At 42.5% G+C, this 15,185-nt stretch overlaps 2 protein-coding genes across 2 annotated transcripts; one reads left to right on the forward strand and one right to left on the reverse strand.

The window, feature by feature from the left end:
• Positions 1-575: 575 nt before the first annotated feature.
• cd164l2 (CD164 sialomucin-like 2) lies at positions 576-11,495 on the reverse strand. Its single transcript, XM_063185333.1, has 7 exons — positions 11,296-11,495; positions 10,245-10,405; positions 6,642-6,734; positions 4,870-4,947; positions 4,334-4,369; positions 1,958-2,123; positions 576-1,101 (listed from the first exon to the last, which is right to left on the reverse strand). The coding sequence occupies exons 2-7, from the start codon at positions 10,321-10,323 to the stop codon at positions 1,086-1,088; spliced, it is 468 nt and encodes a 155-aa protein (XP_063041403.1). The 5' UTR covers positions 10,324-10,405; positions 11,296-11,495; the 3' UTR covers positions 576-1,085.
• Positions 11,496-12,998: 1,503 nt separating this feature from the next.
• Positions 12,999-14,003, forward strand: gpr3 (G protein-coupled receptor 3). Its single transcript, XM_063186141.1, has one exon. The coding sequence runs from the start codon at positions 12,999-13,001 to the stop codon at positions 14,001-14,003; it is 1,005 nt and encodes a 334-aa protein (XP_063042211.1).
• Positions 14,004-15,185: the final 1,182 nt, after the last annotated feature.

Consider the following 15,185-nt stretch of genomic DNA (forward strand, 5'->3'; position numbering starts at 1 on the left):
GTGGAGGTTAGTGTGAGAGAAAAAGTTCCACAAACCTCTAAAATATGAACACAGTGCCCTCTACAGTTTCCATTGCAGAATGTGCAATAGGTTATTTATGAGAGTAAATTCTTTTCTTCTCTGCACCACTCCTAGATGCAGTCTAAACTAGTATTGTTTTTTTTCCAGACATGAAATATTCGCACTACAGTGGGTTGCCTTGTTGTGGGGTCCAAAGGGCTGGATCACCATTGCCAGGTTGGGTGATGCAATAAAGCGGCAAAGGGCGGGTAGATTGGGGAGCAAAATGACTACAACCTGGGGTGGATTTAGTGGGTGGCACAGGTCTTAAACCTAGAGAATGTAACACCTGTGAATGGGCTACATAATTTCTGGAAATATAGCCTACTACTAAAAATTACATACCTTTAAGGAGCTATAAAAAAGACCTTAATCCTCTCATCGTATCCTCCACACAGTTCCCAAGGAGCTTCAGGTACCAGGTAGCATATAGCATATAGCACTAAAACATGTTTTGACCAAGGGCATTTTATTCCTTAATAATGGAAAAAAAAACCATTGCAGTGTGGTTGATATTTAGCATCAATCTTAACGTCTTACTTACTTCATCATAATTAAATAAAGATCTTCATTTGTGTTGCGTAGAACGTGAACACATATCTCAAGGAATCCAAACCTATTGGGCAATCTAGTCTAGTGAAGCTACAGAACACTGAATCAACAGAGAGGATAGCTCAATTATGTTGTAGATGAACTAAAATCTAAAAAAAAAGATATCAAGTAAAATAAGACATCTTTAAAATCAGACACACAGATGAAAACATACAGTGCAACTAGAGGTGCATTCATCTTTAAAAAGGAATGTTTCAACAATTAATCATCACCACTCTACACTCAAACACATAGCGACAGTTGATGAACCTTGACAGTGAAAACACAGCTAGCCTCCTGTGTAAAAAGAGGAAGCAGTGATTGAAATGAATACAGAAATAAATAAACAGATAGTTACAGTGACCACTGAAACTATGATGAGGATGCCATTAACCATCAATGCGATCTTCGTCGCTCTTTAAAATGCTCCGTTGTCACTGGGGCTGATCTCTGTGGGAGATGACAAAGAATGAGAGGACTTTAGAACATGACGCCTCGTTTCAGCCAAACACATATTTTATTTAATATGACACGTGTCGGTGCCGACAGTGAGAAACACAGGGGCATAAATTAAGCATGACAGGAACATTGTGCATCATTTTCAATTGGTAGCCCCTTAGTGTAATGTGTGTGGTTCACCAATGAAACGCTGTAATAGTCACTGAACACTGAAAAACTTAACTAGGATTACATTATGACTTGGTCATTGCCCCTCTGATAACAACACATTTATAACGGGACCGTGTCTTAAATTATCATTAATTCTTAATAAAAGTTTTAAAAATGAAGAAACTCCTACCTTGTAATAATAATTGCTAAGGAGACAAATTTAGATACGTACATAGCAAAAAAAATGCGGTGTCACGAGAGTTAACATCTACAGTAGAGTAGGCATCACCAACCTTTCTGGGTCTGAGGGCTACCAAGGGCTACCCGAGGCCGAGGGCTACTTGTTTGCTCAAAATCCTGTACCTCTCCTCTGCTCAAAATCCCATGTCTTGAAAACGTTTTCAAATCTTTCTTACGGATAATAAAGAAATATAGTTGTCACTATTTATGAAAAGAAAAGACCCATTAAAAATGGGGCGGCCGTGGCCTAATGTTTAAGGACATGGACTTTAGATCAGAGGGTTGCTGGTTCAAATCCCACCCCTCCACTCCCTACACTCCATCCACTGAAGTGCCCTTGAGCAAAGTTCCTAATCCCCATACTGCTCCAGGGACTGTAACCAATGCCCTGTAAATAACTGTAAGTGGCTTTGGATAAAAGGCGTGAGCTAAGTGTAATGTATGTAAAACCACTCACATGGTCTCGTAGGTGCTGTCCTTGGTCTTCAGGAAGCGCATGGCGAAGAAGCCTCCAGCCTGCAGTACCAAGACCAGGATGATGCCACCGATGAAGCTGGACAGGTCGAAGGAGGCCTGGGAGAACTCAGGGTTGGACGCAGCCGGTTTCGTTTCATCTGTTTGCTCTTGGTTCACAAGAACAAAAACGACATCATAGGTTAAAGGTTATACAGCTTAAAGGTGTAAAATGAAAATGGTTGACTTTGCCATGCCAAGTTCTAGCTCAACATTGATCTCGAGTAAACATACACACTCGGCATAATTTTTAACATGAATATTTTCATTTTATGCCATTCAGTAAACAGACAAAATGAAACAACAAATGGAAGAGACTATGTAATATGTGCTGTCAGTTGAAAATCTAAAAGGTAGTGAATGTTCTCACATAAATGTATTTGCAATCAGATTTGATGCTGATTTCAAATAATGTGTCAATGTGCCATACAGTTGAGTGCACCGAAATGATTCATTACAGAGCTGGTTATTCCACAGTATTTAGAAACAATTGGGTTCTTCTTCTTTTCATGGACATTTACAAGTATGTTTAAAACTCTGAAAATTAACTAGTAAAAGATGACTATGACAGTACACAGGGCATTTAGTAATATATTATGATTTGGTCATTGCCACTCTGATAACAGCAAATTTATAACAGGGCACGTGTCTTTATCATTTAATCATTCGTATCATTAACTCTTAATAAAAGTGTAAAACATTATGAAACCAATGCCCTTTAATAATAGTTGCCACATAATATGTGCTGGCAGTTGAAAATCAAGAAGGGTGATGAATGTTCTCACATACATGTACTCTGCAATCACATTTGATGCTGACTTCGAATAATGTGTCAATGTGCCATACAGTTCAGTGCACAGAAAAGAGCTGGTTCTTCAACAGTATTCAGAAACAATATAGTTCTTTTTCTTTTCATGGACATTCACTAAGTACTTTTAAAATCTGTTTGTCGTACATTACACTTAAGGGCTGGAATGTATGATGAACAGATTTTAAACAAGACCACATAGGCCTAAATGACCAAATGACCCTTCACATCCTCTCCACTGTGAATTCGAACCCCTACCCTCTAAGACATGTTTTAGAGTGCCCAACGCTAATAAAAACATATTAATCTCCTTTGTTCCTAAAGGAATAAGGGCGATAAATAACACATGATTCACACTTAATCCACCTCCAGTCCTTTCATTGGGCTAATTTACTTGTGTATTTATTATTATATTAATCATATATTTTTTTTTACTTCTCAGCTATTTTATTCTTTTAAACACCCCCGCTGATGGTAATTATTTTTAACTTACTATTTTAATGAACAAACAGGCCTAACAAATCACAAATTTCCACATTATGGAAAATGAGGTATTCGTATTTGTATTCGTAATGAACAAATATCACTTCTAAGGACAGAATGTTCACCTACGACTTTTTCCCGGGTGATACTGCTATCTAGGGTGCCACTCAGGTTCTGGATACCAGAATGCATTGAAATGGCAAAGTGTGATTGCGCGCTGCCCAGCAAAAGTAGCACTGTGCCATCAGGAACGCGACCTTTGATAAATCTAAGAGTCTGAGCGCAGCGCTCCACCATAGGTGCTGACATTTTTTAAAACATAATTCAGATTTATTTTATGTTTGTGAGGGCAGGATGCTCACAAATATCCTACTGCTTATATTTTTAAACCCACTTGATCTGTATAAAATATGCATTTCATTATCCTTAGTCGTGCCTATATACCCAGAATACTGTGCGTCAGCTCCCCCCGCAACTGTGAATCTGCAAACAAACAAGGCGGCCATCCACTCTACTACCTTTAAATTACCTTTAGTCTGACACTTGATTAATTTGATATGAAAATAGAAGGACCAAATCAATATTGTAGTAAGTAAATATGATGTCGCTCGATTTATATTCTTTATATAAATATTTCATATTTCATATTTCATTATCTGTAGGTTAGTGTTATGTTAGTCAGCTAGCCTACATTAGCGTTCTCACAAGTTTTTTATTAACCAATCGGGTTTCATTAGCTCAATGCTAGCCAAGTACTGTAAATTTTATAACTAAAGATGCCTAATACTGTCAATTCAAAATGGTGGACACAAAGAGGATCCACTTTATTATGTATGAAAAGTGTCATTTGGTATCTTTGGTAGAAGATACTCATAGCAAAGATATCATTTGTGAACGGGCAGTATAAATTCTGGAAATAAACTACTTAAAAAAGTATATAGTCTACCTTTAAGCACCTCCATGGCATTAATAGGGAACTTAGATACGACATAGGTAAAAATATTGAAACAGTGATTTGAATTTGCTTACCAATATTAATGTCGATATTAACATCAATATCGACCTCTGAAACAGAGGAAAAGAGAGACACGTGGATGAGAAAAGTACAATCAACTCAATGTCTTTCCAATGGCATTTATAGAAGATGTTTTGGTAGCCTAAGACTTTAGAGTAACTACCTAGTCAAAGCTTTATAAACACTTTATTAACATTTAATAATAATTAATATTTAACAAAGAATTTACAAGTGTTTTTAAATGACTAATAACCAAACTACGACTACACAGTGGAGTGGGAATCAACTTCTACTGTGTGAGTTTTATGTGGTTTCATGCCTTCTGGTCTTTGGAGGAGAAACTTCCAGGACCGATGCAACTGCACTGTGTCTGCTGTGTTAACATAGTATTTCTTGCCCATTTATAAACATTTGTAAACATTTCGTTGACAGTTAGTTCATTATTTATGAAGTGTTTATAAAGCTGTGAATAGGTAGTTATTGTAAAGTGTTACCGATGTTTTTCAAATCACTACTAGTACTAGTTAATAATCTCCATGAGAACACTTACCTGAACACATGGCAGTTTCGTTTAATCTGTTGCAATTTGAGAAGTCTGCTTTGTCCGTTACACATCCTGTCAGGTTTTCTATGTGGAGAAGAGACAAAGGGTGGGGGTGATAGACGAAAAAAAAGTTCATCAACATTTTTAGTTTTAATTCCATCATATATGAAAGGATGTACCCCCCCCCACACACACACACACACACTCACAAACACACACTCTATTTTTCCTTCACACACACACACACACACACACACACACACACACACACACACACACACACACACACACACACACACACACACACACAAGCACGCACACACAGCTCGGGTGTACATGATGCCATGGATCTAGTGAGGATCATGACACTGAATATTTCATGGGTGTGTGGCTGAGTTCAAGGAGTGTGTGTGTTCATGTGTGCAGACATGGATGGCAGTTTGTAAGGGAAGACACACCGTGTTGTGTATTAAAATTAGTGCGTGTGTGTGTGTGTGTTCGCGCGTGTGTGTGTGTGTGTGTGTGTGTACACGCATGCGTGCACAACTCTGTGTATAGGAAAAATAGATAGTATGAAAATGTGTGTGTGTGTGTGTGTGTGTGCACGCATGCGTGCACAACTCTGTGTATAGGAAAAATAGAGAGTAATGAGTATGGAGACGAGTGTGTGTGTGTGTGTGTGTGTGTGTGTGTGTGTGTGTGTGTGTGTGTGTGTGTGTGTGTGTGTGTGTGTGTGTGTGTGGGCAACAGTGTGAATAATTTACTGACCTGATGGTTACAGGGTTTAGAAGCTCACGTTACCCCATAGCCATGAATCACTGAGGAGGGGTGTGTGTGTGTGTGTGTGTGTGTGTGTGTGTGTGTGTGTGTGTGTGTGTGTGTGTGTGTGTGTGTGTGTGTGTGTGTGTGTGTGTGTATCAGGAAGGGTGAGATGTTCCATTATGTGTTTTTGATATCGGAACATTTTCAACATTTCCAAATTACTGGTGTCACAAATACTGGACAGATTATGACACATCTGAAGACAATTGCAGCCTATGTTTTTGTGTGCCTGTGCTTGTATCTGTGACTTTGTGTGTGTGTGTGTGTGTGTGTGTGTGTGTGTGTGTGTGTGTGTGTGTGTGTGTGTGTGTGTGTGTGTGTGTGTGTGTGTGTGTGCATGCTCTGAACTGTGGCTTTGTGTGTGTGTGTGTGTGTGTGTGTGTGTGTGTGTGTGTGTGTGTGTGTGTGTGTGTGTGTGTGTGTGTGTGTGTGTGTTCAGCTCTATGCCTTTATGTGCACATGTGTGTCTATGTGCAAACTAGTGCATGTGCATTTGTCCTGTGTGTCTCGGCAAGCCAATGTGTACATGGGTGTTTTCACCTTGTCCCTTTCAGCCATTTGAGCGAACTCAGACCTGTAACTAAACATATCCTATGCATATGTCTACCCAGACCCTACATAAGTGAACCATACTGAGACCATTTATGTGACCTCAGTACATTTCACTTATGAGTTATGACAAGTTACACTTGTGACTAGATGTAATCCCCTAAGGAGAGCTCTAGAGGAGTTAGTATGATCAAAAATAGAACTGACACACCATAAAAGTCTAACGGGACCAGAAAGAGCAGCCGGTTCTTTTTGTAATACACTCACAATATAATGGTGTGTGTGTGTGTGTGTGTGTGTGTGTGTGTGTGTGTGTGTGTGTGTGTGTGTGTGTGTGTGTGTGTGTGTGTGTGTGTGTGTGTGTGGGTGTGTGGGTGTGTGCGTACAGTACACGCATGTGAGCTCACCATTGTCACAGATTCGCCAGATGCATCGTGTGGAGTTGAAGGAGAGACTGACGCACTGGTCGCACATATCCATCACCGCACAGTCCCCATCACCTGCGGCAACACATCAGCAGCAACACAAACACTGACACTGTTTATAAAAATCTGCTACCATAATCCATACAAGTGTAATAAATGTCCATATACACACAGTATGTATCCGTATGTTAAATACTGTAGTATGTGTAATATATGAGTATATGTATCTGTATGGTGGCTCCATAATGCATGTTGTTCCACTAGTGGAATGCTGTAATAGTCATTGAGAAGTTAACTACCATAGTACTACACCACTATGACATAGCACAGGGCCTTTAGTAATGCACTACGACTGGGTCACTGCCATTCTGGTAACAGCAAATTGTTTTTGCCATGTCTTAACGAGTTTAATAGTCGTACATCTATTGCATGTGCACTGACTGTTTATAGCAATCTGCCACCATGACACAGTCATGAATTCATTACGACACATCCCTGTTATAAATTTGGCTGTTACCACAACGTGTCCCTTTAGTTTCATGGTACCAGAGTGGCAGTGACCAAGGTGTAATGTATTAGCAAATACCCAATGTAATGCAGTTGTACCATAAAGGCTTTTCAACTAGTTATTAGGGAAAACTATCCTGCTATCCACTCCTCATTTCTCGTCCACTAGATTCCATCTTTCAAATGCAGAAAAAAACATTTCACAGAACAGACACTCTCCAACAGGCACTCTCCAATGTATGTCAGATATTTTGGAATGATGACTGTTGTAAAAGGTATAATCGTGTTTGCGTCCTCGAAATTAAAAAAAAAAAAACTCATTCTAAGCAAAGATAAACAAAAGTAAAAACCATTCATTCTAAACAAAAAATCATTCACTTTACTAGAAAATATACTACTGACTTCTGATAGTGGTAGACTAATACTGACAACTCATTGTGATTGAATATTATTTGGTCATGAACAGGATAATATGTGGGCAGGTGACGAATCAAAAAAAAAAACACAGCTCTGTGCTGTCCACACATGAAAGCCATCAAAGCCAATCTCACTACGTAGACCTACAGGCATTGTAAAACTGTGGTCTGATGGCCACAACAGTACAATGTCAGTAATGAGTGCGTTTGTGTGCGAGTGAGTGTGCGTGCCTGTAGGTGTGAGTGCTTATGGAACTAGCAGCCATAAGCCTCCAGGAAAAGGCTTATGGCTGTAAGTAATTTTAACATGGCAGTGTTTCCCATACATTGAGGAAACTATGGCGGCCCGCCATAGTTTGAATTTGGCCGCCATAGTTTACGAAAATGTAAAAAAAAAAAAAAAATTACTTTTTTTTTTTTTAAACGATATCCGTTTTTGTTAAAAACGATTTGAATTACGATTTTGAATTTCCTTCGCATTTTCCTCCTGGAGTAAATACATCCTATAGACTCTGTATTGGTTAGATAAGTAGTCCCACGGTAACGCAGAATGAGGGGAAAGCATTAGGAAGTTACCGTAAGGGTATTACAGTTGATTCATGTGTGCACACGTGTAACATCGGGTGAGTAACAGAACATGTGCGCAACGATGCGTTATGACACGCCGATATGCGAGGATCTTCGTCCAAATCGCTAGTCGCATGCATCATCGCTAACTGCGTTTACATCGCGTGCCGCGTGTAAGGGAAATTCACTTCAATTCACTTCTATGGAATTCACTTCAATTTGTGCTGTTTCTTTCTTCAGAAGTGGACAAAACGATTGGCCAAACTCACAATAGAAAGCCTTTGCTGAAAAAAAACCTTAATAGAAGAAGTCACACTTAACAGGGGTGTTAACCAATCCAATGAGTTCTCTCTCTCTCTCTCTCTCTCTCTCTCTCTCTCCTTCCCTCTGTCTCTCCTTCTCTCTCTCTCTCTCCTCTCTCTCTCCTCTCTCTCTCTCTCTCTCCCTCTCTCTCTGTCTCTCTCTCTCTCTCATAGTAGCCTACTATTTACCCATAACAAATGGTGAATTTCTGAGCCCTTTTTAATTTGTAGCCTATAGGCCTACCACTGAAGGCATGATAATGCTTCATCATATTTTAGAAATAGGGCCTATGTGCCTTTTATATACCAAATGTTTATCATTTTGAAATTGTTTCAGTTGTTTATGACTTGTGTATGACTGAAATTATCTCTGCATACTATCAGTGCTGCATTGCTTTGTAAAGATAGGCTATTCAACACACTTTAAAAACACACTGAAAAGATACGGCCATAGTAGCCTACTGAAAACATTTTGTTCATAATAATGGTGATTAATAAATGGTGGTCTTAAATTTTCATACTGACATCCTTGAATTTGACTTGGTAGATCACGGCAGACCATCAACTTCAAAAGTAGATCTTGGTTAAAAAAAAAGGTTGTGCACCCCTGCTATAGAGAGAACCACAAGTGCTTGAAAGACAGGGATCAAAAGCCTAGTCAAGTTGTTGTAGTTTACTTGGGTTTGGGAGCAATATAAAAATTTTCAGAGAAGGGACAGTTGGGATGAGTTTACCAACACTCCCTAGGCTTTTGTTTTTACAGTTTGTAATGAGTTTGGTGACAGACCTTCATTGACACAAGCAGAGGAGACATCGGGCTGCATATAGAAATTAATGTGTAATGAATGTGAATATAGACATAAAATGTGTAATATGTTATTCAGCCCTTTTAATGGAGGAATTTGGAAAAAAAACTGGCCCTGTGACCAGCACCCCTCATGTAGAATGTGTACGCCTACAGATATGTGTGGGGGAAAAGGCATAGCCTACACTCTAAGACCCTTTCTGTCTATGCGTTTTAACAATTTCACAGTGCTCTTAAATTCTTATCTCTGCTCCTATTTAGTTTTATTATTGTTTCCCCCAGACCCCTGCATGAGGGACGAATGAAACTGTGTTGTAAACAGAAATTATTCACTGTACTGCATTTTTTGACAATGACAATGTACTACTATTATACAAGTCATGGGTAAAATCTTATGTAGCCTTATTTCTCAAAATATAAATGGATGGCTGAAATATAGGCCCAGGCCTACAGTTTCTCCATGTGCCAATGTCATACTGTAGTCATNGTTTTGGGCCGTTTTGCATTTACGCTGCAAGAATACACCCCCCCCCCCAAAAAAAAAAAGGCCCGTGTGAGAAGACCCCCCCCCCCCCCCCCCCCCCCCCCCCCCCCCCGGACAAAATAAACCACGGCTGCCCCCATAGTTTCCAAAATTTCTGTGGGAAACACTGCATGGCCATACAGAGAAATCGAATTGACAAAGAGCAGCCATTCAGTTAACAAGAAGGTGTCTATAGCTTGATCTCATGATCTCATGACTCGAACAAAGTGTCCTAGACCAAGAAATAGAACAGCCCTCAGATACTGATAGGCTGCTTGTCACTTTGCATGGCAGGTTCATGACATAGGTGACTTTAGGTGATATGACTTCACGACATAGTCTAAGTGTCATATCTGAACAATGCCTTACCTCTGTCTTTATATTTGGTATGCTATAATGCATATTTCATACCCTTTGTACAGTACAGGATGTCACATATCATTTCTGAACAATGTGGGGACTTACCTGCAGTTTGGGCGCAGATCAGCTGAATAACCTCCAACGTGACAAGAGTCCCCACCAGCACGAGCATGAAACCCCTCATCCTGACGCACTTATGGACTGCTGTGACACTCAAGCGCTCTATACATAAATGCAAGTCCCTTCCAGCGTAGGTCGAGGTCAAGCTAACAAAACCACACAACACCAAAGCAAATAAAACAAAAGAAAAGGCCTAGTCCCTAAGATAGACAGAGCGCTCTATGTGACACATTCCAGAATAGTCTTTCTCGCCTGCTTCTCACTCCTGGTTTGATGCGGTCAGAGGACAGCCGTGCCTAGGTATGTGTGAGTGCGTATACAGGTTTGTGGTGTACTGTGTGGTGGTGTGATGTATGTGAGTTTGCGTGAGGTGCTTTTGTGTGAGTTCAGTGTTACTGAGACAGGTAATGTGACCCTTCCACTGCATGTTACCAGGCAACCAACCAACCTCCCTCCCTCCCTCCACCCTATACCCAGAACTTTATAAACCCACATGACTGACCACAATTCCAAAAAATACCAGGCATGCACATTGTTCAATGTCATCTGTTCAGCCCTAGAACCTCTTACTTATGTTCTAGATAGGTTATCTATCTCTGGGCTATTTGATGACACTATGTGAGGCGGTCCTGCTTTGCTGTTGTTATGTCCCCTTGAAGACAATCAGATGTCAGCCACATTTTATATGATCAGCAACTACTCTGAAATCAGCAAGCAAGATGGCAGGGCATGGGCCTTTCTGGTTATATTTTCTCTGCTTTCCCGGGTGAAATCCCGTCACTCTGGTTGCCGTGACAACACGGAGTTCAGAGCTCCTCGTGCCCCAGTGTCTTTCCCCAATGTCGTCACATCCATGTCTGAACATGATAGTGAGATGCAATGTAGCCTACCGGGAGAAATAAAGGCATCGACACGTGGCATGTAGTTTATTGTTCCGAAAATTGTTGCTGGTCACATGTAAATGCCTTGTTCCTGGCTTGTGCACTGTAGCATATACAGGTGTTATATATGAAGACTGCGGGGAAAAGACACTCACCGGAAAGTATCGGTCCTTATATGGTCAGTGCTGAGAGGAATTCCATCCGGTTTACCCAAATGATCTCGCCCACTGCTGGACAATCCATAGAACGTCAACCCACATCCCCAATGATAACAAGCACCGTAGTCTGCCGGGAATCCTTCAGTCAGTGCACTTAATGGGTCTATCTGAGTGATGTATGTGGGCGAGATATGGCAACAGCTTTAATGCCCTCAGTGAAAGTATGGTCATCTTAATGACCTAAGTCGTGGGCAGCATTTTTATGGGCAGGTCAATGTAGGGTTATGCAAGCATGTGCCTCTTGCTTAAATGGATTCAGAAGAGATAGACAATGGGGGATAGAATTAAAACCCTTAAAAAAACTGTCCTCGTCCAGATAGGAAAGTATAGGCTATCCATGGTGCAATGCCCGTAAGCTACTCATAGGCTTCCTCGAAAGACGTGCGGTTCCAGTCAGTTTTTAATCTCTAATACCCATCAGTTACGCTTGGCATTGATTTTCTTCAAGCATTAAACTGTGATGCAGCTTACGTTTCTTTCACCTAATAAGTGTCTAGTAAGTGTCAGGTTTCTGCACTGCATGAGGCCTATGCCATCCCTTTGAACGGACGCCGCCTAAAATGCGCTCCAGTGTCTGTCCGTTTCAGCACCAAGGACAGTGGTGACTCATATTTTGGTCGTGGGAAGCGGGAAATACCGCACGAGTGGTTTACCTAGGGCTGCTTATCGAAATTGTCCTCTACTGCGTACCTCACTGCAATGGGAGGAGCTTCGGGGATGCGGATTTTTATGAATGAAATGACATAATACCATTCAAGCCGATGCATGGCGCTGATTGGCTAAGGGTGGGATGGAACGGGGGTCTTTTCTGGCATCTTCCTTACTTGAAGCCAGACACATTCCAGCGAGACCATCAAACGCAGACGCAGCCAACTTTCTCCTCAGCGAGGATGATACCATGATACAACGCACGAGGATTCTTCTTCATATAAAGATTTTTTTCTGACAAACACTGCAAATCTTTTTGCTGCAAAGGAAGCTTCATAAATTGCGTTTGCTCAACCTTTCCTGCAAGGACAATCTTCTCCCCTGGCAAATCTTGAGGTGAGTAATCTATTCCCTTCGTGGATTGAGTGTGAAAATGTGAGTAATTTCTGCACTGTACACATTTGGGCACGCTATCAGATGTATTACACCGCGAACATCCCTAACCGGGCTGGTATAGTGTTTTGATGCTCCATGTGTGCGCTGGGCATACATTATTAACGATCATTTAGTTTTTTGTTTGGGCTTTGCGTTCCGTACATAATCATCTCAGGCAAGATTTCAGCATGGATAAATTCGTACTCAAACACCAGCCTACAGTAAACCTCACCTGATAAAGCCTGATTGGTGTTTATTTGGGTATGGGCTTCAGACAATAGATCTCACCGGCGAGATTGATGCGATGTGCAAGGCAGATGAAGATGCAGACTGTTGTGTAAGGAGTGTGCCCTGCCCCTCCCATCCGCGTTGGGAGGGATTCCCATATTTTAAGGGACAGTGTGTGTTTCAACAAGCATGTGTGTCTTTAGATAGCCTGCGAAACGGATGGCTGTTGTTGAGGGCAAAGTCAATTACGCTACCTAGTAAAATGTGACACACTTGTCAAACAGTACAATCCCAACCAATAATCTCCATGCATTTTTCTTTGACAGAACATGGACGAGAATGAGACGGGCATGGCATGGCTCCAACAGGAGTACCCCTCTCCAGTGCTCGACTCGAGTCCCAAGGCCAAGGCTCTCACCCCTACCCCGGTGACACTGTGGGACTATGCCGAGTGCCTGTCTGGCATCCTGATCTGCTGCGAGAACGGACTTGTTGTGGCGGCCATTTTGTCCTCGCACCTGTTGCGCGCGCCCATGTTCCTGCTCATCGGCTCGCTCGCGTGGGCGGACTCTCTGGCGGGCGTAGGACTGGTTCTACGGTTCCTGTCTCGCGTGTCTCCCTACTCGGAAGTGCTGTCCATGGCCAGCGTGTGCGTCTGCGTGTGCGCGCTGAGCGCCAGCGTGTGCTCTCTGCTGGGCATCACCCTGGACCGTTTCTTGTCCCTGCGCTGCGCGCTGACCTACGACTCTCACACGCATCGCACGCACACCCGCGCCGCTCTGGCCTTCGCGTGGTTCCTGGCCGTGACGCAGGGCGCCCTGCCACTGCTGGGTGTGACCTGCGCACTGGACTCGACCCTGGACTCTCTGTCCTCCGCACACCGGTTCAACCCGAGCGCCTGTAGCATCGTGCAGCCGCTGACGCGCATCCACCTGAGCGTGTTGTGCGGCGGCTTCCTCCTCATCCTGGCGGTGATGCTGCAGCTCAACGCCCACATATGCCAGGTCGTGCGTCGGCACGCTCGCATGATCGCCCTGCAGCGCCATACGCTTCCCCACGCACACAATCCCACGCGCTGCCGGACGCACACGCTCGCCCTCAGCTTTGCCACGTTCGCCAGCTGCTGGCTGCCCTTCACCATCTACGGCCTCCTTGGAGACGGCTCGGCGCCGGGACGCTACACCTATGCAACGCTGGTGCCCGTGGCGACGCACTCCCTGATCAACCCCCTGATCTATGCCTACCGTAACACTCACATCCGCAAGGTCCTGCTCAAGTCCTTCGGGTGTTCGCACACACACCTGCAGAACACACACACGCCCAGTGACGTCTGATGATGTGTGCCAAATTTTGAGACGCGCGCATACACAGACAGACAGACAGACAGACAGACAGACAGACAGACAGACAGACAGACAGACAGACACACACACACACACACACACACACACACACACACACACACACACACACACACACGAAGGACTAAACAAATCTGATGGACGTCATCGATTCATCATCACTGCCAAAGGCTGCACTTGCCAACGACAACACTTGCCCTTCATTCAAGGGAACAAACGGAAAAAGAGAGACAGAGAAAGAAAGGAGGGGTAGAGCTGCACGACGCAGCTCCAACCCACCAGACCCTGTCCCTGTGCCTCATCCTCTACTGCACTTTGTACGAGTTTAATACTTGAGACTTGCGTCACTGCTGATGACAAAGCGACAGCACTAATAGGACTGCGCTCTGGTAGCGCTGTCACGGTGCTAATAGCCTGATGGATCAATACAGTGCTGCTACTGTTAGCTTTAAAAGGGAAGAAGAGTTTTCTACCAGAAAACGGAAGTCTGAAATCCGCTTGATTGTAATGGATTTGTGTATTTATTTATTTTTTACGTTTGTTACAAAATAAAGCACCTTTTTGTACCAAGAAAAATGTCTTCTAGTGTTTTTCACATTGTTGTACTGAATGGAATCCTGAATTATAAATGACATATTTTGCAATCAGCACACTATATCCATTAACTCATATTGATAACAAAGTCACTATTATTGTTGTTGAAGATAATGAAGTAGCTTCCAATGGGAATAAATCTTTTTTCCCAAACATTGCTTTATTCAAATTGTGTTCTTTATAAACACAATAACCCCAAACCCAAGGCACAAACACACATAGCCTACATAAAAAATAATAATAAATAAGTAAATGGGAACAAATCTTATTCCTACCAAGCAATGGTGGCCTGACACAGTCACTGTTTGAATCTACCATTTGCCAGACATTCCACTGATGCACCAGATTCAACGATTGCTTAACCTAGCTGGGAAACACACACATGCAGACCCTATAGCAAGCAGTCTATGTACAGTATAAGGCCTCTCAGGACCACTAACTACTCTTAGCAGGCCGGGGACAAAATCCTCTTCAATGGCCCCCTTCTCAATATTCCCCTTCTCAATACATGTAATAATACTGTTTGCAGCCAGGCAAGTGATGTGTGGGAAGTGTGTCATG

The sequence above is a fragment of the Engraulis encrasicolus genome, chromosome 20, assembly GCF_034702125.1.
Source record: "Engraulis encrasicolus isolate BLACKSEA-1 chromosome 20, IST_EnEncr_1.0, whole genome shotgun sequence".
In the NCBI taxonomy this organism is placed as follows: domain Eukaryota; kingdom Metazoa; phylum Chordata; class Actinopteri; order Clupeiformes; family Engraulidae; genus Engraulis; species Engraulis encrasicolus.